The sequence below is a fragment of the Typha latifolia genome, chromosome 8 (genome assembly GCF_019914945.1).
Source record: "Typha latifolia isolate L0001 chromosome 8, TyphaL0001v2, whole genome shotgun sequence".
Classification (NCBI taxonomy): domain Eukaryota; kingdom Viridiplantae; phylum Streptophyta; class Magnoliopsida; order Poales; family Typhaceae; genus Typha; species Typha latifolia.
The window spans coordinates 10194967-10216752 of NC_133093.1; the positions used below are offsets into that span (position 1 = coordinate 10194967).

Below are 21786 nucleotides of genomic sequence, written 5' to 3' on the forward strand. Positions count from 1 at the left end.
AAACTCATGGTTTCTCTATCCAAGCAGCACACATATAAAGGTTATTTTATGTGCACAAAGCTATCTAATTGACAGCGTAACACAGCAACAGCATAAATAAGTAATTAATTGAGTTGAATAAAATAAAAACATCTTCATCTCACAATGTCTATTTTTCTGTTCATATATATATATATATATATAGAGAGAGAGAGAGAGAGAGAGAGAGATGCCCTTTGGGGCTTTGAAAGGAAGACTAATAATGTTATATAGAGTTAAAAGAAGGCTATATTATTGTTATTGACTTTTCGGCTTAAAGATAAGGTACTCCAAATCTAAGGGAAGAAAAAAAATTGAAATTTTTTGTAAGTTAAATTTTAAATAATACCTTATATTTATCTTTTGGGAAATTTGACATTTGTCTTTTCACGAAATGATGAGTTACACTCTATATTTTTATTATTTATAAATCGAGTATAATAATTTAATAAATATGGGTAGAAAATATTTGTTGTTAGATCTATTAGCTAAACTGAATTAAATATTTATGTTAAGTTAACTATACTAAGAAGATTATAAAAATACTCTTAGTCAAGTTATATTTACATAACTTATACTAACTCAACACTAAGTATATTTTAGTTATTTTAAAATAAAATATTTATAATTAACGGAATGTATGTTAGTTTAAATCTAATTCAATATGTTTTCTATACATATTCGCTAAATCATAAATCATAAATTTTGATTTGCAAATAGTAAAAATATAGGGCAAATTATAATTTTATTAAAAGACTGGTATTATATGCAAATTTCTATTATCTTTTAAGCTAATACACAGCTAATTGAACAGCTCTAGTTTAATACAAAGTAATTACTTGTCGTTCTTGGGAGTTGCTTCGCCCAGCAGCATTCTTATTCTTCTGGTAATATCACCCTAATACAAATTAAATTTGAGTTGGTCTTACACACCATAACTTCCTGCCTCCTTCCTAATTAATATAAGTAATTAAACATCCGACTTTAAGAAAAGTCTTCTGTTTTAAAGTTTTGCCATCTTCCAAAGAGAGAACCCTGCACGTCGAGAATATATTCCTTTCAAACTTTCTTGGACAAAATGATTACATATCTCCTAATGCTATTATGTCGTATGGAAAAAGAGAGAAAAGAATAGCATATACAAATTCTATCTTAATGACACTAAATTTTTCATCATCATCAAAACCGCATCCCAAAAAAAAAAAAAAATTAAGCCCGGAAGCATAAGGCGAAGTGTGGAAGATGGTGATGGTGGTGGTGATGGTGGTGGTGGTGGTGGTGGTGATGATGATGCCCTCCGGTGGCGTGGATATCACGATCAATGATGCTTTCCACGTGCCGGAAGTAGTCGACGTTGCAGGGAATTACGATACTGCCCCTCTGTTCGAACCCGTACTCCTCCTCGGCCTCCTTGAGCAGCTCGACGAAGAGCGGGTGGCTAAGGTGCACCACCGGCACAACGAACCGCTTCGGCTCCTCCCCCTCCACGCCCACCCTTATCGCCACGTGTCCCTTAGGCGGCATCGCCTTCTCGTTGCCAAGTCGAGGGAAGTGGAGATGAAAATTAAACCAAAGATGGTGTTGGTGTTGGTGTTGTTGCTTCTCTTCGCCCTTCATCAACAACGAGGAGAAGAAGAAGAAGAAGAAGAAAAGAATATGGCAAACAATGGAGGTAAACAGATTTAAGACTTTGATGGGTTAGAGAGAGAAAGGCCAGGGGTCGGAGCTGGAGATGGCGAGACGGAAGAGGGTGAGAGAGGATTCGCAAAGCGACGAAGGGACGTTGGACATGGTATTGGGCTTCAACCAAGATGGCGAAGGTTGTTGTTAAAAAAGAGATATAGATTAAAGAAATATTCGGTAGGAGAGATGGGTAGATGTATTTATATAGGAAACGAAAACGAGTAGTGGAGTTGGACCCGGTCTCCCTTTTACTGGGATTCTTTGCAATTCACACATACGATATGCGTGTTTATTACGGTTCGCATCCTGTCTTTTTCATCGTTTTTAATTCGACCCTTGAACCGCTTTCTGATTAGTGTTGGATTTTTCAAATAACACCCTCGATATATGAAGAAAAATTTATCAAAGTCCATACGTTTTACTTTTATTATCATTTACATTTTATCATATAAAATATTTGTCTATTTCCGATGCCTAAAAAAAAGGCTATCGGAATAAGGAATAAGATAAACTTACTTGATGATATGAAAAATACTTTATATCTCTATAAATATTGAGTTTGAAGTGTTCTATTTTTCTTGCCTAGCTAATAGCCAGCGAATGTTTATCTTATCATTTTTGCTGGCCGAAGAGCTGGGAGAGGTCGTTACTTTGAAGATAAGTTAAAACAAAAACAGGAAACTCGAAGAGAGTGACGGTTTTGGTTGGAGATTCCACCGGATGGAACCGTCCCCTGTTTGATCAAATGGGTCTCGTGGCAATATCTATATCTATGCTATTTGAAACTAGATTTTGTTAGGCACTTGCGGACCAACTGAATGCCTGCACGTGGAGAGGGTCCCACATTACAAGCATGGGCGAGTAGGCAATGGCCTTAGGAAGTCGTTAAGGTTGGCGTCAGGGTTTTGAATAGGGTTGGAATTTTAATGCGTCTGGGCCTTACGGGGTACAACTGTAGAAGAATTATGAATCATCTCGCTGTCTTGCATTGAAGCGTAACGGTCACAGAGATCTAGAGAGATTCCAGGAGGATGGATATGTATTGAAAACACAACGGAGCAAGAGGAGGAGGGATAGTTATTAGTCTAAGTATAGTCTTTTTTTTAAAAAAAATATGGATAGAGTTTCATGTGAGGTAGGTAAAAGTAGGGCTGTTAAAATAAAATAATCAAGGCGGCTTAGGGAATTTTTGTAATCATCTAAAAGCACTTGAGAAAATATTATTTATAACTGTAATCTGATTGAGAATTTTGTGTCCTCAATTTAAAAAAAAACCACTGAATTTCCTATTACATGCAACACTGTAATGTATTTATTTGGAAAGGAAAGAACATATGGAAGTTTTTTCAGATCAAATGGAGGTCAGATAAGAATTTATAAAGGCAGTCTAATACGAAATGAAATAATTTTCCAAATGTAGGAGGCATGGCCCCTATCTCCTCTTGATTACACCTGTTAGCGTAAGAGTGTAATATACATAAAGGTAATGAGTACTATTGTTTCTCTAAGTTTCTTAACGCTACCAAAAAGGTTATGAGTAACGAATTAATGATCTTGTTTGGTTTAAAGTTAATCTTCGAACTCGATTAGTTAGTCTTATTTTGTTAATCTTAATTTCTGAAGAGTAAACTAAATTAGATATATAAAAAATTTAAAATATTTTTTTACTGAAGTAAGTTAGAAGTCCCGAGCTTGAAGTAAAAGAGGCCTGACAAGCTAGACTGTAAGACTTGTCCCAAAACTAGTGGAGAAACTCAACCCTAGTGACTAGAGCCTAGAGTTTATCAACCGCCCCAGCCCGCCAAGAGAGAGGTAAATTATAAAATTGAAAGTGCGACCCCTCGCTAGATTCAATCAATCCTTCCACAGTCTCTCCTTCTTGCCAGATTCAATGCTATCCTTGATGTCATACTCAATCCTTCCACGGTCTCTCCTTCTCGCCATACTCAATGCTATCCTTGATGTCATACTCAAACCTTTACCTTCAAAAGTAGGGCAACATCTACAGTTGGAAGCGTGGCTCTCTTCCATTGGACCTCGCCTATGCTTTTAAATATCTTGTTTTTAATCAGTTCGATGCTTCCACCCCGGAAGGTAGTTGATGAAGCTAATTCACTCTCCTGGTTCGGCGCGAAGGTTACCAGGTTGTTTGGCCAAATAGGACTCTTCCATGTGGTGGGGGCCCGCGAAGCTTGCTGTTGACGCGAGCTTGGTCTTTGCGAATGGGATTGGTAATAAGTCATCTACGGCGAAACTCTCGTCAAAAGAACAAACAAAAAAAACTTTTAGCGCTGGTCACTTTCACTTCTAGAATAAATTTTTTTATTATAAAATATAACTCTTTATTTCAGCTGAACAACATCATATTTTTATTCTATATATACACTAACTCAATTGCTAATTTATCCTTAATATCTATCTCATCAACCTACTTTATATCCAAACAAAGAGTATTTATTATACTTTTATAAAAAATAAATTTTTTTTTAATTTATATTATATCAAAAATAATTATTACACATTTATTCTAAAATACAAGTAAACATAAAAATAATTATTTTTAAAATAAAAATCTTATATTTTAGAAATAACAAGAAAATTACCTATTTTAAAATTTATCTTATTTCTAAAGTACCGTTGCCGTAGTTCTCAATTGACAAAGTAATGGACAGCACGGGGATGCAGAAAAGTCCACCTTCCAGTCTTAGAATAATTAAAGAAAGAATTTGTTCTGATCCTTCCAGATTTGCAAAAAAGAAAGAGAAAGAAGCATGGTTCTAAGTCAATGCAGGCGTCTAAAGTTTAATTTGCCTTCTAGCTGAGGCTATCTTAATAACTTTCATATGCATACTTCAATCAACCTATACAGATAGTTAAGATCTGCTTGTCAAAGTAATATTAAGGTGGCTTTCGGGGGCAAATGAAAAAAAAAACAAGAAACATATCAGTATCTAATAATGGTTGGAATCACAGAAAACCACTGCATTATAGTGCTACATGATAATTTTCCAAAGGAAAGAAAAAATTTTGCAGCCTCTGAATCTTATAGATCTCTCAAGTCCACACTGCCTCTACACCCACAAAAAAAGGAAAGAGAAGAAAACAAACCTAAACACATATTGCTGAAGGAACTAACTCTCGTACCTTTTCTTTTCTTTTTCTTTTTGCAAGAAATAATCTCTCTTTCGAGCTCTATATTAGTCCTTTTTACACGCTCATGCTTTCTCTAACTAAAAAAGGGGGAAAAAGAGAGAGAGATAGAGAATAAAGAAACTAAATGAGGACTAAAAGGGAGGAATTCAGATCCTATGTCGAATGACATGAACAAAATCAATCACAGAAAAATGGTAACAAACTTAGTGGCGGTGTCTTGTATTGCTGCTACGCATCGTCACACCATGCAAGAATTTTGTGTACCCTAGAAAGCTGAGCTTACCATCAGCTGGTCTTACCCAGTCGCGGACGATGGAATAAGCTGCTAAAGGAAGGTTCATTTCCTACAAACAAGAGGAAGAGTCATCTTATGCACAAAAAAGTTTGTACCCCACGATAATGTACATAGATTTCTTGTTATACCTGTGCTAATTCCTCGACCGTAATAACTCGATTGCCCTCCAGCTCAAAGTGTTCAAATGCTGTGCCTGCAATTTGTTCCCAATTTTCCAAAGCCTCAAGCTGGTAAGGGCTTATTGTTGCAGCACAGAACTCCTCAAAGTCCATCCATCGGTATGTGAGGGGCTCCAACTAAGATGCAAATCATGAGTTAGTTTTTTTCCCCTCCATGTCATTTTGGATTTGAAATGAAATTATATGCAATAAAATCAGCTAAGGACCTACCGATTCATTGGATGAGTTTAGAATTCTGATGATAAACTTCTTATTACAACTGTTAATTTGGAATAGGACCTCCACAACTATTATATCATGGGTAAGATTTAGTGGGAGGTAAATCATACCCTCACATTTAAATACTTCATGCACAGCCACAGCTCTTACACATTAATGCACTGAGTGCTCACCAAACAGCCAGCAATACCATATCCGGAGTTCTTTTATTTTTCTTATCAATGACATTGTAGGTAACACATGTTTCAAGCTCCATCAAAGGTTGGATTAATGTAAAAGTCTCATACTGCTACATATTGATAGAGTCAAGCAAATGTTTGGCTTGATTCTGTGCTAAAAAAAGCTAGAACTCTAGAAAAACAAACCGTGATCCTTATGTTTTAGGCTTGCAAGTTGAAACTATCTCAACCTCAGCTTGAAAAAACCTTTACTCAATTAGGGTATGCTAACTCACACATGTTAAATCAATAGCAACTGTAACAAGTCAAATTGCCGGTTCAACAAGACAATTACTGCATTCACTCTGATGACATAGACTACAAGGGTCCCTACCGTTGGCAATCACCATGCCGATCACTGGTCAGCACAGCATGTAGTGTGCCATACCCTGTGCTCATGCATCGTGTCGATACATAGTACCATTGCTAAGAAAGTAGCCGGAGAGGAATATAAGGGATGAAGGGAGAGAAAGAAAGAGAGAAATATCTTTCTTCATCTCACTTTTGCAGTAATAATTTACAAGCAGAGAAATTTATCAGATTAAGCTTAGAATTGATTATAATCTTGAATGAGTACTTTTTTAGATTTTAGATTTCATATATTAGTAATTTTATTTTAATTTTTTTTTTGTCACTTTTTCTATATATTTAGAAAATTCCCTACATTTTTCAATCTTTTTAAAAATAGTCTGATACAGTATTGGTCGATATGGGCGGCCAATACGGCCGATATGTATCGATTTCTCGAAAGGTCGATTTCAATCCCAATACTTGAAACATTGTCTGAAACCAAAATTCCTAAAACTTATCACGAGCAATGTCTCCAACAATATTCATATCCAGTTGAGATAAGTTCAACAAAACATGACATGGCATCAGGCAGCATATATAAAGAAAACAGAAATATGATTAAACAGTAATAGGAGCACACAAAAGGGAGACTTTGAATACAAGTAACTATCAGTAAGCAAATTGTGTCATACCGCATTTAAGATATCAAGAACCCTGGACTCCCTCATTGCTTCAGTTGCATTTACATAAAGAGCCTGGAAATAATTTACCACAGATTTAGTAGATAGAAAATAGTCAATGGTGGTTATAAGTTTACTAAGAACTAAATAATTCATCATTCTTAAGTCGAACTCTTCAAAGTCTCATAATTCCTTAAGGGGATGTGTCTGAATAACAGGTGTCAAATGACTAACCTTCTTAAAATTTTCAAGGGAGATCCACCCATTTTTATTTGGCTCCAGTAAGTTATATTGCCACTTGATATAAAAAAGCTCATCTTCTGTTAGAGCCTTAGATAAAGCCTGTGAAAAGAAAAGAAAAAAGAAGGCACAAAGATTTAACACATACATCAAAAGGCAATGTAGCTGATTATACATGAAGGTAAAGGATATATGAAGTACCACCACAACAATTTGAAATAACATAGACGAAGTTGAACTATTCCATGTATATAGGGAAATTCAGTCCAACACACAAATCATCTATATTTGAGACAAGTAGTGTGATCATTTGGCATTGAAGTTGCCGCCTACAAAGAGATAGTGCCGTGAACACAACCACAAAAACAAATCCTTCAGTCAAATCCAACTCTTTAATGCCAACTTTTGAGTCAGCAATATAAATAGGCAGTCATGTGAATAATGAAGATAGCACTGAATGACAGTATAATGAAGTTGGCATGTTGGGGGATTATAGCATATTGTCATAGTTCTTTAAAACTTTATCTCACTCAAGTTTTTGCAAATTCCTATGGTATATTTGGCATACTACATAAACTTCACATGATCACATCTAAATCCCTTCAGAAAGGGAGAAGATTTTGGTCCATGAAGTCATAGTAGAGCAATGACATATAGGCGACAAGCGATGCACCAAAAACATAATACATGTAGCTTTTTATCCAGCTATTCCTAAAGGATGGAACTCGAACCTTTAATGCTGCACGTTTCAAAGGAGTAGCGTGAAGATATGCTTTGACTAACTTAAAGACTAGTATATCTAGAGGGACTTGCCGCTGCTCATCTCGCAACCAAGGGTGAGCTGCCATCAGATAAATATAACATTAGTTCCTACTAGCCAGCTAAACTTATTTACTAACTTCAAAAATTAATTTGTAAATCACCGGAAGCAATCAAATAGCATACATATTAATCTTTGCAGAAGCTAGCTACCAAGAAAAAGTATGACAGAGTGAAAGCATCTTAGTGGAAAGATGAAAGAAAACTGTATGGAAAATAATTACTCAGAGCCTGTGCAGCAGTCATTCTTTTTCTGTAGTCCTTATTTAGAAGCCTTTTCACAAAATCTTTAGCTTCTGGAGATGCCGAAGGCCAAGGTAAATCATCAAAATTAGGGTCTGCCCTAAGCACTGAACGAAATATTCCTGATTCTGTTCGGGCCCAGAATGGTCTACTACCACATAACAAGATATAAGCTATAACACCAATGCTCCAAATATCTGCTTCCATGCTGTATGACCTATGTAGGACTTCAGGAGCAACATAATACGCACTGCCAACAATGTCATTCAGTCTTTCATCTGCAAGAACAATGACAAGTTTAAGCCTCAGCAAGACAAAAGGAATGCCTTTAAAATTAGTAGATATGGTCATATAGAGCATAGTAGATGGAATAGAGAATTGATATGTAACTGTAATAAACGAAACCATTGCTAGAAATGCTTGAAGAACTTGAAACCTGATAGATGACAAGGTGGATGAATGAATTCATGCTTAAGGACTTCACTAAAATTTCAAAATTTAGTTCAGATAGGAATTCCTACTTAACAAAAACACAAAGCCATGTTAAACAGAGGGGAAGATTTTAATGTTCCCAGATTTTCTGGGGACCTTAAGCCCCTTCGACTCGAGCTATAAGTTGGTAGCATTGAAGAAAATAAAGATAGGGTTTATAAATCTATTAATTAGTCAACAACAGGGTATCACTGGGATCATCAATGAACTTTTCCCCTTAAATATTTCAGGCAAGCATTTCTATCCAATATATATGGAACCAAGCTTTTAAAAAGATCAATAATCTAGCATAAATTGATCAGTGCTCATCACTCCAGTCAGCATGTAAATATAGTAAATTTCCCAGAAAAACGGTATGACAATAACAGGAATTAGGAGATTAGGATGGAAGATATATTTGCATCGCAATTCTAGGCTTAACAACTTGGAAGCATAGAAATCTGGTTTAATATATGTAAATACAAAGTCGGAGAGCCTGAGTTGATGATAAAATTAAGTGAAAGTAAATAACCACCATCACGTGTTTCTGCACTAATCTACTGTTTTAGAATTGTCCAGTGAGCCATTTGATATAGCTGAATTTGAACTGTGGCCAGAAATTACCTGGCCTTATAAAATCAGAGAGACCAAAATCAATAATCTTCATAGGAGAATTTTCTTCTCTGGTGCTGAATAGAAAATTCTGTTTCAAGAAAAATGTTCTATCAGCAAGAACAGTTACCAATAAGAAAACCAAAAAATCCACATAAAACATGTAGTAGCAACAAAATCAACAACTATTCCAGAAAGCATACCTCTGGCTTTAAATCACGATGCACAACACCCTGAAGGTGGCAAAAAGCAACAACACTTAACATTTGCACAACGATAACCTTAGCATCTTCTTCTGTGTATCTTCCACCTCTTTAACCAAGCATATGATAATATATATATATATATATATCAGAAGCCTAGAGGTATAAGAAATTCAGTGCATCTTTCAGGCTTGAACAGCTCATACCTGGATAAGATTCTGTCTAATAACTCTCCACCTTCGCACAATCTGATGAATAACAATTATGGAGAATGTAAAAATTTACTTAGGGTGCCAAAAACATTTACAGAAGGACTAGTAATTCTATAATTACAACAGAAAAACTAATTTGTCCTTTAATAATTATTCATTGTTAGATAATCCAAATTCATTGACAGGCTACACTATTTTCCTAATTGATAATAAAGCTGAATTGGAGAATTTACCATCTATAGCAAGAAAAACAGCAGATGCAGCTATTCCTAATCTCAAGGTAGATTAATAACTATGATGGATAGACGCCAGGAGAAAAAAACCATACAAAAATCAATAAGGAATATTAACATACTCCATTATTATGTAGACGTTAAGAGCATCCTCACATGCATCAAAAAATTTGACCAGGTTAGTATGCACAGATAAAGCTTTCAAGATTTTCACCTCCCTACGAACATCTTCAATAGATATTGCTGTTGTCATCTGCGAAAAAGAAGCACAGCATCAAGATAATCCTCATGTAGACTACTAAGTATAAACAGTAAAGAAAAGATAAAGAAAGAAGTAACTAAAACAAAACTTGAAATACCATTACAGAGCATTCTAACTACAGAAGTTGGATATATTCACTCATCAAAGGAAAGTAGGTATCTAACAATAACGTCCTCAAAAGAGGGATTCCACACTCATACTGATTTTCTGAAATACATTAAGGTAGTAAGATTTTCTTCTTGGTACTCTTAGTTGATGACGATACAGATAATTAGCATTAACACTTCTTTTTGGCAGAAATATAAGAATTGGTACTAATAGACAATAGAAAGAGAACAGTAGCTCAAGAATTAATCTCATTTAAATCATGAAGAAAAAGCTAAAAGGCAAATTCCAACTATAAATGACCATATTAATTCCTAAGTCAGAATGTAGATTGTTCAATCAGAAACCATGTGCAGATTGAGTTTAACTGAAGATAGTAGAAGTAATGGTGCTACAGATGACCCATGAATGATCCAATGAGACAGGAATCAAGAAGCGATAATAATCAAAAATTGGCATAGAAGCCTTAACTAGCTATAAAATAGAATGCTGTACGTATTCAAATAATCAAAGCTAGATTCAATATTGAACGTCATTCTTGACTCATCTGAAACTATAAAATTTTCTAGATAATGTTATTAAATCCTCAAGAAGCAAGCTGGACATCAAATATTTTAGTGTAGGATTAAAAAAAAATAGTAAATAGCATTTAAGTGCAGAATCAAAAGCAATGCAAGATAAGAAACATATCAAAGATCAAAATTTCCCCTTTGGTACACCACCTTACCTTAGCTTTGGAGATGATCTTGACCGCCACTTGCTGTCCTCTCATCTCCCCCTTTCTCCCCCTCGCTGAGCAAGTATGCCCGAAATGCCCCCTCCCCATCTCCTTCCCAATCTCATACTTCGCCCCAAAATTCCTCCCATACCCAAAGCTTTTGTCCAGCGGCCGCTCCACTTCCTGCCCGCCACCTTCACCGCCTCCGCCCTCTTCCTCGGGAATAGTGCCCTCCATGGCCTGGGCCTTCCCGTGGCGCTTGGCGAGGGAGGCCTTGATGTGCTTCGCCGGCGACGGCGGCGGGAAGGGGCGGCGGAAGAACCTCCGGGGAGTCGATCTCGCCGGCGACGGCGAGACTCCGGCAGGGTAGGGGCTGGGCCAGGGGCTGGCGGCGGAGGAGCGGGCGGGGGTCGTGCCCCTAGGTCGCCGGCCGGCGGCGGGAGAAGGGGATCGGCGGCGGTCGTGGTCGACGGCGCCTTCTCCATCGCCAGCGTCAGCCTCGTCCTCGGCGACAGGGATGTTCTTAGCGTAGCACTGGCCCATAATACTTCGCCGGCGGTGGTTTCTTGATGTATACGCGTAGACGTTTCCCTCCTTTTCTTCTCTGGGATTGGGATCAAGAAGTCAAATAGATGGATGAGCGAGGGGTAACGGAGAATTTATAGAGAGAGAGAAAGAGCGAAAAGAATGGATTACTGACGGAGGACTGAATTGAAAAGAGAGAGAGAGAGAGAGAGAGAGCGAGGAGGCAAAAGTAGGAAGAAGAGAGAGATTTAAAAGAGCGGGTGGACCAGAGAGGGAGAATGACAAGGAGACAGGGGGAAAGAGATTTATATTTTGACATGTCATTATCCTCTTTCCTTTTTTCTACTTGCCTTTGATAATATTGCCATATAAAACACTCGGACTGAAGGAAAATTTAAAAAAAAAATAAAACTCGTACTGCCGAGATGTGTATCTCTGTGGGGATTTGGTACCACCTCAGCATCGGACACGTGGGCGAATCTGGGTTTGGGGATGGCGGTGAAGACATGGAACCCGCCGAGGAAGTCTTCAGTTTGGTCAGCAAATCTTGCTCCATGTAACACGGGAGCGTTTGTTCTGTGGGAAATTTGCATATACAAACCTACAGTTTCGAGATTTTGCGGCTGGAACCCTCTCTTTTTTTTCACCGTTTGTTTCATTAGGCACCACAATAAGGAATTATATTTATCAACTAAAAATATAGATAGAGGGAGATAATGAAAGCACACTAACACAAAACACAAAATAAATATAAATATACATTAAAAAAAAAGGGAGGGAGATAATGAGCAGTTGCAAAGACGGATATAGACGGAGGCAAGAGGAGATGAAATTGAGTGAAAGGAGAATAGATCTGATGGAAAAATTGGGAGAGAAACAATGGATAGAAAGAAGGAAGACGAGTGAGAATCAACTTTAGGATGGAAAATGCCTCTCCTTGAGGAAGTGAAAGATCTTCAACTGTAGCAAAGAGAAGCCCTCACAATATTTGTGAATATTTGTTTGAGATTTTTATAAAAAAAAATTTATTTTTAAAAATATACGTTTATCCAAGCAACCAAATAAATAAAGAACTCAAATTTAGAGATAGTGATAGTAAGTCCTGAGACGGGTGGGTGGCAGCCGTGGAAAACGATATTAAGGATAAAGAATGATAATAATAATAATAAAAATAAGGTGTGGACAAATTAGGCCGAGGAGTGGTCTATTTAGCTTCCATCTCTTCACGACGGCTGATCAAAGAAATCCATCCAAGATACCAAATTTTTGTTTAGTTGTGCAATTTTATCAACATTTGTTAATATATTGTCACTCTTTCTTCCAAGTTCCAACTACTAGTGGATGATCCAATGAGATAATTACACATCATTCTGTAATACTTTCGTCATTTTGTAGTGATCGAGCTGTAAACATATATAAAACTTTCGACTTAATTTCCACATGATCAACTCATTATACTGAACCCCTTTGAAATCCTCCTCTTTTGCTACCTATATATTCCAAGTTTTCAAAGTCGTAGTTTTCAGCAACTCACTTTTCTCATTTGTCTTAGTTCAACTACTATAATAATAACGTTATAGTTGCTTCCTAGCTTGACTAGGATAATAGTATTATCTAACGCTACCTAAGTAGACTTTAGCACCTTCATTCTTTAATAGGCTTTATTATATTAAAGAGAAAGTAGAACTTCGACCATGTGGTGACAATATATAGCTTAAGCATAAGTTTAATTTAAATTGATTGTTTTCATATTGACCATATTTCTCAAGCCTATTTTAGATTAAGTCTCATTTAATTTTAAATTCAGCTTGAATTAAACTTATATTGAATCTTGGATGACCTACACTTTGTAATAACTATAATTAAATTAAGCCTTAATTATTTCGACAGTCTGTTCTTATACATGTGAGTCCACCTTAGAGTAATACTATCACATATAAAATAAAATAGGTACTAGATACGGAAATTAAGCACACAAAAGAACTATAAAATACTTGTTAAAGGTTGTGAAAAGGGTATCTACTTTGGAGGCAGCCATAGCTTTCATTTTTTTTAGTGACGAAGAACTCTAAATGGCGGACAACTCTCCATGAAACAGGCTACATAATCTTCTTTTTCCCAGAAAAATCCATAGACTAGAGAATCATTTCAGAAAACGAGTTACAATTTTGATTTCTGGAGGTGGATCACTCCACTCTCCACTAACATTTTCATGGAAAGACAGGTTGGCTAAGTTGTTTGTAGTAGTGTTATTACACCTTTTTTTTTTTTGTAAAACAAATTCTAATACGAAGATAACTAAAAAGCAACCAAATACATTCTTAAAAGAGTGGAAATAGATGAACAATCGAAACTGCTTGTTTCGATCCATTAATTGTTATTTGATGCATACTTTTTTTGAATTTAATATCATGTGTTAGATAACTAGTCGCCTCAAAATTCTAAATTGCTAGGTTATTGATTAATAATAGATAATTAAAAAAAAACAAATTAAAAGATGCTAGTTGAGGAGTTCACAACTCTAAACTGTTGGACCAACAATACTTATATTATCGTCATATCATCTTATTGGGAGACTTAGGCTGAGTAGATATCTCTCGTCACTGCTCATCCAACAATAATAATCAACTGCTATCTATGTTCCTTCCTGTTATGTTTTTTTTTTTAAATATAAACCTTCCTGTTATGTGTACTATACTTTCCTCTGTATATATGTGCAGTACGTGTGAACTACTGCAATAGTCTTTGTTTAGCTCTGTCATGCATGAAAAGGACAATGTGAACATATATAGCAGCATCTAGTTGTTGTTCTCATACAAGTTTTGAGTGGGAGAAGGTGAGATGAGATCATATTGTCTGCTGGTCGTAACCATAGCTTCTAACTAATGGCTATTAACAGTAAACACTCGAACTTTCTTCTCTGGCCATGCATTGCATTGAGATGACATCCTTATGGTTTAGGATGTCATTCTGAGTTTTTGACCGAACTAGTCTCTCTTCTAATATTAATATTTTTATTTAAAAAGAGCGGACGGCTAAAAATAAGTTGTCTTCTTAATATATATATATATAAGATGTTCATCTTATCAATAATTTATTGTGTTGGCAACTAAAACAAACTAAGATAGACCTAGTTGAATATCAAGATTTTATCTAATTTTTTTTTTTACTAAACTGTCTGATAACTTCAATTCTATATATATAAACCGATAATAAGATTATCATTCTATTTTGTTAACTTATAAATATAAACGCTGCATAAATTAAAATACTAATAAAAGCCCATATATTTTTCAAAACACTTAAGGGGTTGTTTGATTGAGAGCTTTTCTATACGCTATTATACTAATAAACGCAAATTTTAGAAAACTAATTAGTTGTATTTTAGAAAAATACAACTAATTAAATATGCGTTTAATAAATACAATATTATAAAATATAATCAATCATACTAAGCTATTTATTTCTTTAGATCCAATATCTAGAGAAACATATACCTCTTGAGACACATATATTTTTAAAATATATAAGAAATCTTTGTTTTTATACCATTTGTTTTGCATTTTTCATTTATAATTTAGTGGGGGTATATAAGATATATATATTGCAGCTAATGGTATTCTAAGTTTCTAATAACGAAGCACGAAGCAAAAGTCCACGTGACATTTCTCGAGCCCCTAACAATTGCGTATAAATCGCCTGGCCTCGAGAGGACATTTTGTCCGCATCTCGGCGCACTCTTTGCAAATGGCATCATGCCATTTTATCTTATTACAAAACACACGGCTCCATTATTCCGAGTTTACAAATTAACTTGCCATTATTTGGATATATTTATAGGATTAGCTTATAAGGAATATGAATATCATGAGCATACTCTACTATTTTATCGGTTTATCCAAATCCTACGTCATTTGAGTAATTATTTCTATCCTTGCCTTTGAATCAAAGAAAGAAACCTTCGTGGTTTCAAACTTCCAAGAAAAGTGGCTGCCCATTGTTCTTCACGGTAAAAGTGAACTTGTAACAAGAGGAATGGACAGATTAACCTCCAAAGATCTTAAAAAAGAGAACTGGAATAGTCTTTTGCTGATGTATAACGGTAATTAATTCTAAAGCATAATCCAACCTTGGCAAGTTTGACATCAGTGTGATTTTTAATTAGTTCACTGTCAAAATTTAACTAGCAAAACTGACATTAATGCAAGAATTTTTCCATCAATAGTTAAACTCGAAGTGTAGGTATCATGTGACAATGTTCATAGAATAAGGTTGGAGAACAAAAGGTGAAAGGAGAATAGCACAACATATCAGGTAAGCTTGATGATATTTGTTCTGCAGACATTCCTATAATTCTATTGTAACCAAGAATCACAACCCACAAAAGGAAACAAAAATCACTGCACGAGATGAGATTCAGATGCCAAATTGCATGCATGCGCCTTGGCTCACATGAGAGAAGAGATTCCATGTTTCCAGCTATAGGATCTCCGATTAGATTCCTGAGGTGTGAAGCTGAGTCCAAACATCTCCTTGAGGGCCCGCCCTGGCTCTAGTAGACCAATTAATCTTGCAACAAGAAGTGCGCTCTGTCTAACATGTTCAAGGTCTTCAGTTTCCGCCCACAGGAGGCGAGCAAGTTGTAGTCTTCTTTGTTTTGAGTGTAATGCGATCCCCCATTTGGTATAGATGCTCTCCCTTTCTTCCGTTGATAGTCTCTTCTGCATCTGCCTGCATAGCATCTCCCTTTCTCGTCGAAGCTTTTTCATACTGCTAAACATGAAAGCAATAGTGAAGTAAAGAGCAATTGCTTCCATCAGCATAGGAGAATATGTGGTAAAATAATAGGACGCACCTCGAGGCTAGAGCAATATTTAGACCACTTGATGCTTCTGCTTTATTGAAGCTTCCCGTGGAGTAAGTACTTTTAAGAAAGGATAGCCTCCTAAGCTCCACTTCCATGTAGATTGAGTCTGCAGGATCACCTTTGAAGAGTATGAAAAAGTAGGTCCTGTGGACTAGGGAAACATTACATGCATGCCAGAGCTCAATAATTTCATGTTGCTTCTTGGCATATTCTAATGGCCATTTTGGGGAGTCTAGAACTGGATCTACCCCAATGTTCTTTATGGTTCCTTCGGCTCCAAATTCTTCATCTGTGTTCTGTTTCAAATCCAACAACAAAATATAAGAAGGAAGTTCCTAAGAAAATATACTAGCATGCACGGATGTGGTTCCAGTTACAAAAGCAATGATAATGATGTCTAGCAAAGAGAAAAATTATCAAGAGAGTTTGAAAGAACCATATAAACTAATTGCACCTGATAGATAGGAAAAAAAAATGAGACTGACATACTAGACAATATTATTAGGGGACACATTTATTCGCACCTGACCAACAGTGAGTTGATTCTGATACTGAACCTGTGCCATCTCCTTCAGTTCTGAGACAAAATCACCAATTGCAGTAAAATCAGACTCAGAACCAGCCTTATTATCTTTTGTTTTGAGTGCATCATTAAATGTGCTACTTTCAGAAACGAGAGATCCTTCTCTTGAAAATGTCTCACTTTCAGCATCATACTTCAATGCCAATCGTCTTCCTTGAAAACGTTCAGGTCTTCCCGGAAAGTCTGTCGCACATTGGCTTGGTGGAGTGCTATCATTCTGCTTCACCTCCTGGAACCAAGTAGAACGCATCAAAATGGGCCTACAGCTCCTACTTCTTCGCAGAGCCAAACCTCTAGGGTTTGAAAAATCCTTCATTGAGGACAATGGGTAAGATCCCTCAGGAGTTTCTCTAGCAAGACTGTTGAAATTCTTCCTCACATTCTGCAAATGCTGCTCCAATGTGATAGGAGTTGCACCCAGAGGTTCAAAATCCATCTTCCTTTTAGATCTTGGATAATGGTTTCCATTAGTAGGACTTACATCCAAGTCTAGGAGACCTTTGCTTCGTTCAGATGATAAGAAATTTGAGCATGCACTTTCACCTGCCTCATTCATCTCGATACAGCGTACTTCCTTGCAAAGGTCCTCGGAATCTTCAAGGGATGTGCGGACAAAATTGTCCTCTCTCTGATGCCGGAGTTCACTAACAGAGGGGCTGCTGACAGAATTCCTAGGTGATATAACCTTGTGGCTTTCTTTTTCAGAAATATGTAGGCAATATTCCTTTTGTAATCCATTGGACATCACAAGCCTGCGTTTCAGATGGTGATCAGTAACTTCTGACGACTCAGTTGTTGAATCCTCATCCTCATACACACATGGTACAAAGGATGCAAATGTTTGAGAAGTAGCCTCCTACAGTAATAATTAAATATGTTAAGAACATCAAAAGCTATGTACATAATAACCCACTCTGTAATTATGAAGCTAAGAAAGATACCCATTGTATTGAAGCACGTTCATCCCCAACAACTCGGAGCAGATCCGCTAGCCGAGACTGAGCCAGATCTCGTTGCTGCATTAACTCTTTTATTTCTTTATCCATCTGCAAAAAAGTAAGATATGAATATTTTGGCACAGTGGAACAGAGTAAATGGATTTATTGTGAAACTAATAAATAGTTGATTCTCAAATTAAAGAAAAACTCCATGTGCTCACATAAATGAATTAGTTCTTAAAGTATATGATGCAATGGGAGATTAACATAAACTTCAAACTCAGTTTTCAATGTTATGAATAATTGTGTACTATTTGACATGAGCTGAAATACACAAGCACATAGACGGAATGCAACATTGAAAAGTTACATACTTTTCTAATCTGGACATCCTTCTCCTTCAACAGTGCTTCAATGCTTCGAGAAGATGCTGGAATCCTCAATTCACTCTCCAATCTAGCAAGTTCCCTTTGCAAATGCTTAACTAAAGCCTTGTCAGACATGACTACATTAACTTGAGCATTGGTAACTACTTCCTTTGCACAACTTGCAAATAAAAGGGTATTCCTGGATTGTTCGATATGGCTACGTGCTGGGCTCAGAGTGCAAATAATGGCAGTTCTTGCATTACCTCCCAAGGAATGTTGTAATATACGTGTGAGCTTCGAATCTCGATAAGGTACGTGCCCGCTTCTTCCCTTGCTGTGATAACCGATAGAAATAAATAAAGTAAAAAACCAATAAATAGATAGAGGTATAGACTGTAGATGTATTGAGGAAGGACCATGTAAACACAGATGTCAACCTTTCCAGGAAGTCAAGTGTGCAGCAAAAATAAAGAATTCAGACAGTTTTCCTCAGTTTCTGTATATGTTCCAAAACAAAGAATTCAAAGAAAATAAAGAGAAACCCCTTCTCTTTATGATTTAATTAGTCAGCAAAGGGAGGCAGTTAATTCATAAAGGTAATTACTAATTAGTTCCCTTGTGTCTAATGCGTCACAAGAACAAGAAGGATGAAGTAAAATTATACGGACCTAATAGATTGATATCAACCCCAAACTACTCATTTCAGATAGTTACTTATAATAACACATACAAGAATATGGTTTCCCAAAGTAAAGAACATTTACATAACTTATCAGATTTCAGAACATTAGGAAACCTAGTAAATTGAAATGAAGGGAGACACCTGAACTACATTTTGACCATGTGTTTTTACAACAAATGTGAAAAGAAAAAGACATAAAGAGTCATTTCCAATGTTAGAGAAAGAGAAAATGAATGAGTTCAATAACCTTAGTTTGCGGATTACAGTTCCCAGAGTAAGTAAACTTCTATTAATGTGGCAACCTTCTTTCAGTCTAGCACCAGCTGACAGTGCCTGAGATGCACGCTCACTCCCTGCCAGATCAACAAAATTCTGCATCCAAAAAAAGATAAGCGTCCTATGCTTCTTCTTTCCGGAAAAGAATTATCTCAACTAAACATTACGAAGATCTTTCATACCACACTGGCCACAAGCGTGCTTGAATTGTCCTTACCCAGAAACTCACGGGCAGAACTCTCAATGGTCTGAAACAATTAACAGATTCTAGTCAATAAGTACAGAAAATACTTTTCTTAGGAATCATCAAAAGGCACAGACCAATCTAAGTATTTGATGAGATCTGGAGCTAGTTTCATTTAAGGAAGTCTCCCCTGTTTTTCTTTGAGCTGTACAATCAATGAGTACACAGATAAGAAGAGAGATTTCACTTATTCAAACAAGAATTCTATCACACAGTTCTGCATTTCACCTTCACACACAGAAACAAGCTTCTTAAGATGGTCCCAGTCCCTCAGTGTCTCCTCTGTAAGTTTCTCTATGATAGTTCCTTTCTGCAGAATGAATTGCATCAGCAATACAGAAGAATAATCAGAAGACCCAGCAATAATAACAGACCTCACCTCAGGATCATCCAAAAGCCTAAGGGGAGTGTCGTCTATACTGAGAAGATCCTTTACAGCTTCATTATAGATCTCCATTGCCGAGAATTTTAACACAAATGCTCTCTCCTCATGCTGTAACCAGTGTCTTATTTCCAATCAAACAGAAACGCAACATAGGACTGATCTTTCAATAAAAGGAAAATTAAATAAAAATCAAAATTCTGGACATTACCCTATGTATGTAATCATATATATCGGCCACAGTATACTCAGTTATCCCTGTCATCGTATATGTCTTTCCACTGCTTGTTTGTCCATAAGCAAATATACTTGCTGCAGCAAAAACATACACAATATTTTACCTTTCCAATTTATTAGATAATTGCATAAGAGCAAAAGAGGAGATTTGGTATTAATTTCACTTACAATTAATACCACTAACTACCGAAAGAGCAACTTCCTTTGCCCCCCATTCATACACTTCCTTCGTGCTGCACTCCGAACGAAACACCCTATCTGTCATCCAAGAAAAAATCATGCATTTCCTTTCCTAAGCTTCTCCAATTAACATGATATCTTGTCATGTATATCAAATTCAAACACCAGCTCAAATCAACCAATAGCATTCAGCAAAAATTAGTTCCGGAGTACAAGCCAACATACTAAGAGATCAACAGACTCACCAAATGAGTATGCAATGGGAAGCATGGAACGCTCCGGGAAGCTATTCCTGAAAATAACGGTGGTGTCATTGATGCACTCCCAGTCGGCGGGATCGCCCCTCGCGATCTCCCTCTCGCTCAACGGCCGCAATCTCACCGACACGAGTATCTTCTCCGCCTTCCCACCGACGCCGCCACCCGGCACGGCCTCCGCGCTCTCCACCCGCGCCAACTCATCTCCGCCGACCGCCCCCATCCCTTCTCCTCCCCCTAATTCCCTACACCATCTACCAAAATCTCCTTCTACTCAGTAAGAGTACAATCTTGAACACATAATTATGGCTAAGATTGTTGGAAAGTTGCTGTTGTAGGTAGAGCAAACGTCGGTGGAAGATGGTACGAGAGAATGATACACGGAGCTCATCAGGTAGCTATCGCTAACCGGACCCACATGAGATTAAATCGCTAGATCAGTAGTTAAGTTGTCAAACAAAAACAAAACTTCAACTTTATTCCTTACTTCCATCTCTGGTCATCGCCGCGAGCAAAATGTGGTGGGTTGGAAGCGTTCTTCGTTGCTCACAGATCTGAGTGGGTTGATGGTGAGGGTGAAGGGAACGAAAGGGAGGAGGGTTGGTAGATGGAATTATTACCTAGAAGAGGGGCTTTTCTGCCAAAAGTATTCTGTCTCCCAAAACTGTGCCTTTTTGGAGCTTCTCGTATGGTTTTGAGATCTCTGTAGGTTCTGAGATATCCGGAAAGGGGAAGGTGGGGGTTTAAAGTGCTAAAACTACCCACGATGCGTGTCTCCGCTTTTAAAGAGAGGTGGAGGGGACGGTGGGCTTGCTTCGACTGCACGGGGACGACCGTTCTCTAGCCTTCTTTTCTTCTTTTTTTTTTAATCACTTTCCTTTGTTCACAAGAAAATTTGTATTTTAACCCCTAACTTCTTCTTTTTTTCACTTATTTTCCTATTCCGTTTAAACCTGCTCCCAAAGGAAGAAATATTAGAATTTTCTATTGTCCAAAAGCATGAGAATTTGTTTATATTACGAAAGTGTCTTTTACTAGATGTTATTATCTGCTTCTGCTTGATATTTGATTTATATATGTGTGTGTGTGTATATATATATATACATATATGTTTATATCAACCTCTCACCGCCTAGATTATGAGCTTATAATAATAATAATAATAATAAGAATAAAATATTTCATGCTTTTGCAAATAGAAATTTTTTTGCAAGTGCTGTGCAAAAAATAATGAGATGGAGTTTGGTTTCGATCCACAAGTATTAGAGATGTGATTGCAACGGAACTGTCGACCAATGGTGACGGCAGCCAAATTGGCCACCAGTTTATTAATAAAAACGCATTTTATTCCCAGATCGTAGAAGTCTTCGTAAGTATCTCTATCTAAGCTGAC

The 21786-nt window shown here is 36.8% G+C and overlaps 2 protein-coding genes across 5 annotated transcripts; both read right to left on the reverse strand.

The window, feature by feature from the left end:
- Positions 1-4653: 4653 nt before the first annotated feature.
- LOC140793287 (CDPK-related kinase 3-like) lies at positions 4654-11634 on the reverse strand. Its single transcript, XM_073144677.1, has 11 exons — positions 10864-11634; positions 9892-10022; positions 9531-9572; positions 9325-9433; positions 9134-9212; positions 8020-8316; positions 7708-7817; positions 6971-7078; positions 6749-6811; positions 5278-5445; positions 4654-5198 (listed from the first exon to the last, which is right to left on the reverse strand). Exons 1-11 carry the CDS (start codon positions 11395-11397, stop codon positions 5058-5060), a joined length of 1782 nt encoding a protein of 593 aa, XP_073000778.1. The 5' UTR covers positions 11398-11634; the 3' UTR covers positions 4654-5057.
- A 3943-nt stretch (positions 11635-15577) lies between these two features.
- On the reverse strand, positions 15578-21244 carry LOC140793700 (kinesin-like protein KIN-7F). Of its 4 annotated transcripts, none has more exons than XM_073145349.1 (14): positions 20881-21228; positions 20382-20797; positions 20125-20214; positions 19931-20031; positions 19717-19830; positions 19566-19647; positions 19415-19482; positions 19276-19341; positions 19065-19189; positions 18142-18469; positions 17771-17875; positions 16771-17685; positions 16235-16542; positions 15578-16152 (listed from the first exon to the last, which is right to left on the reverse strand). In XM_073145349.1, exons 2-14 carry the CDS (start codon positions 20614-20616, stop codon positions 15828-15830), a joined length of 2862 nt encoding a protein of 953 aa, XP_073001450.1. In that variant the 5' UTR covers positions 20617-20797; positions 20881-21228; the 3' UTR covers positions 15578-15827. The 4 variants fall into 4 exon arrangements, with proteins under 4 accessions (XP_073001450.1, XP_073001452.1, XP_073001451.1 ...); XM_073145351.1 differs by having other exon boundaries at positions 20382-20647; positions 20881-20993; XM_073145350.1 differs by having other exon boundaries at positions 20382-20791; positions 20881-20965.
- Positions 21245-21786: the final 542 nt, after the last annotated feature.

What these genes read in the sequence shown, in the direction of transcription:
- LOC140793287 (XM_073144677.1), bottom strand. Translation starts at nt 11,397, where the DNA reads ATGGGCCAGTGCTACGCTAAGAACATCCCTGTCGCCGAGGACGAGGCT. An exon ending in CTCTGATTTTATAAGGCCAG is followed by an intron (nt 8,317 to 9,133) that starts GTAATTTCTGGC and finishes TTGTTCTTGCAG; the next exon opens with ATGAAAGACTGAATGACATT. An exon ending in CCCTTGAAAATTTTAAGAAG is followed by an intron (nt 6,812 to 6,970) that starts GTTAGTCATTTG and finishes AATTATTTCCAG; the next exon opens with GCTCTTTATGTAAATGCAAC.
- LOC140793700 (XM_073145349.1), bottom strand. Translation starts at nt 20,616, where the DNA reads ATGGGGGCGGTCGGCGGAGATGAGTTGGCGCGGGTGGAGAGCGCGGAG. An exon ending in GGCTTTTGGATGATCCTGAG is followed by an intron (nt 19,648 to 19,716) that starts GTGAGGTCTGTT and finishes TTCATTCTGCAG; the next exon opens with AAAGGAACTATCATAGAGAA. An exon ending in AGGATGTCCAGATTAGAAAA is followed by an intron (nt 17,876 to 18,141) that starts GTATGTAACTTT and finishes ACTTTTTTGCAG; the next exon opens with ATGGATAAAGAAATAAAAGA.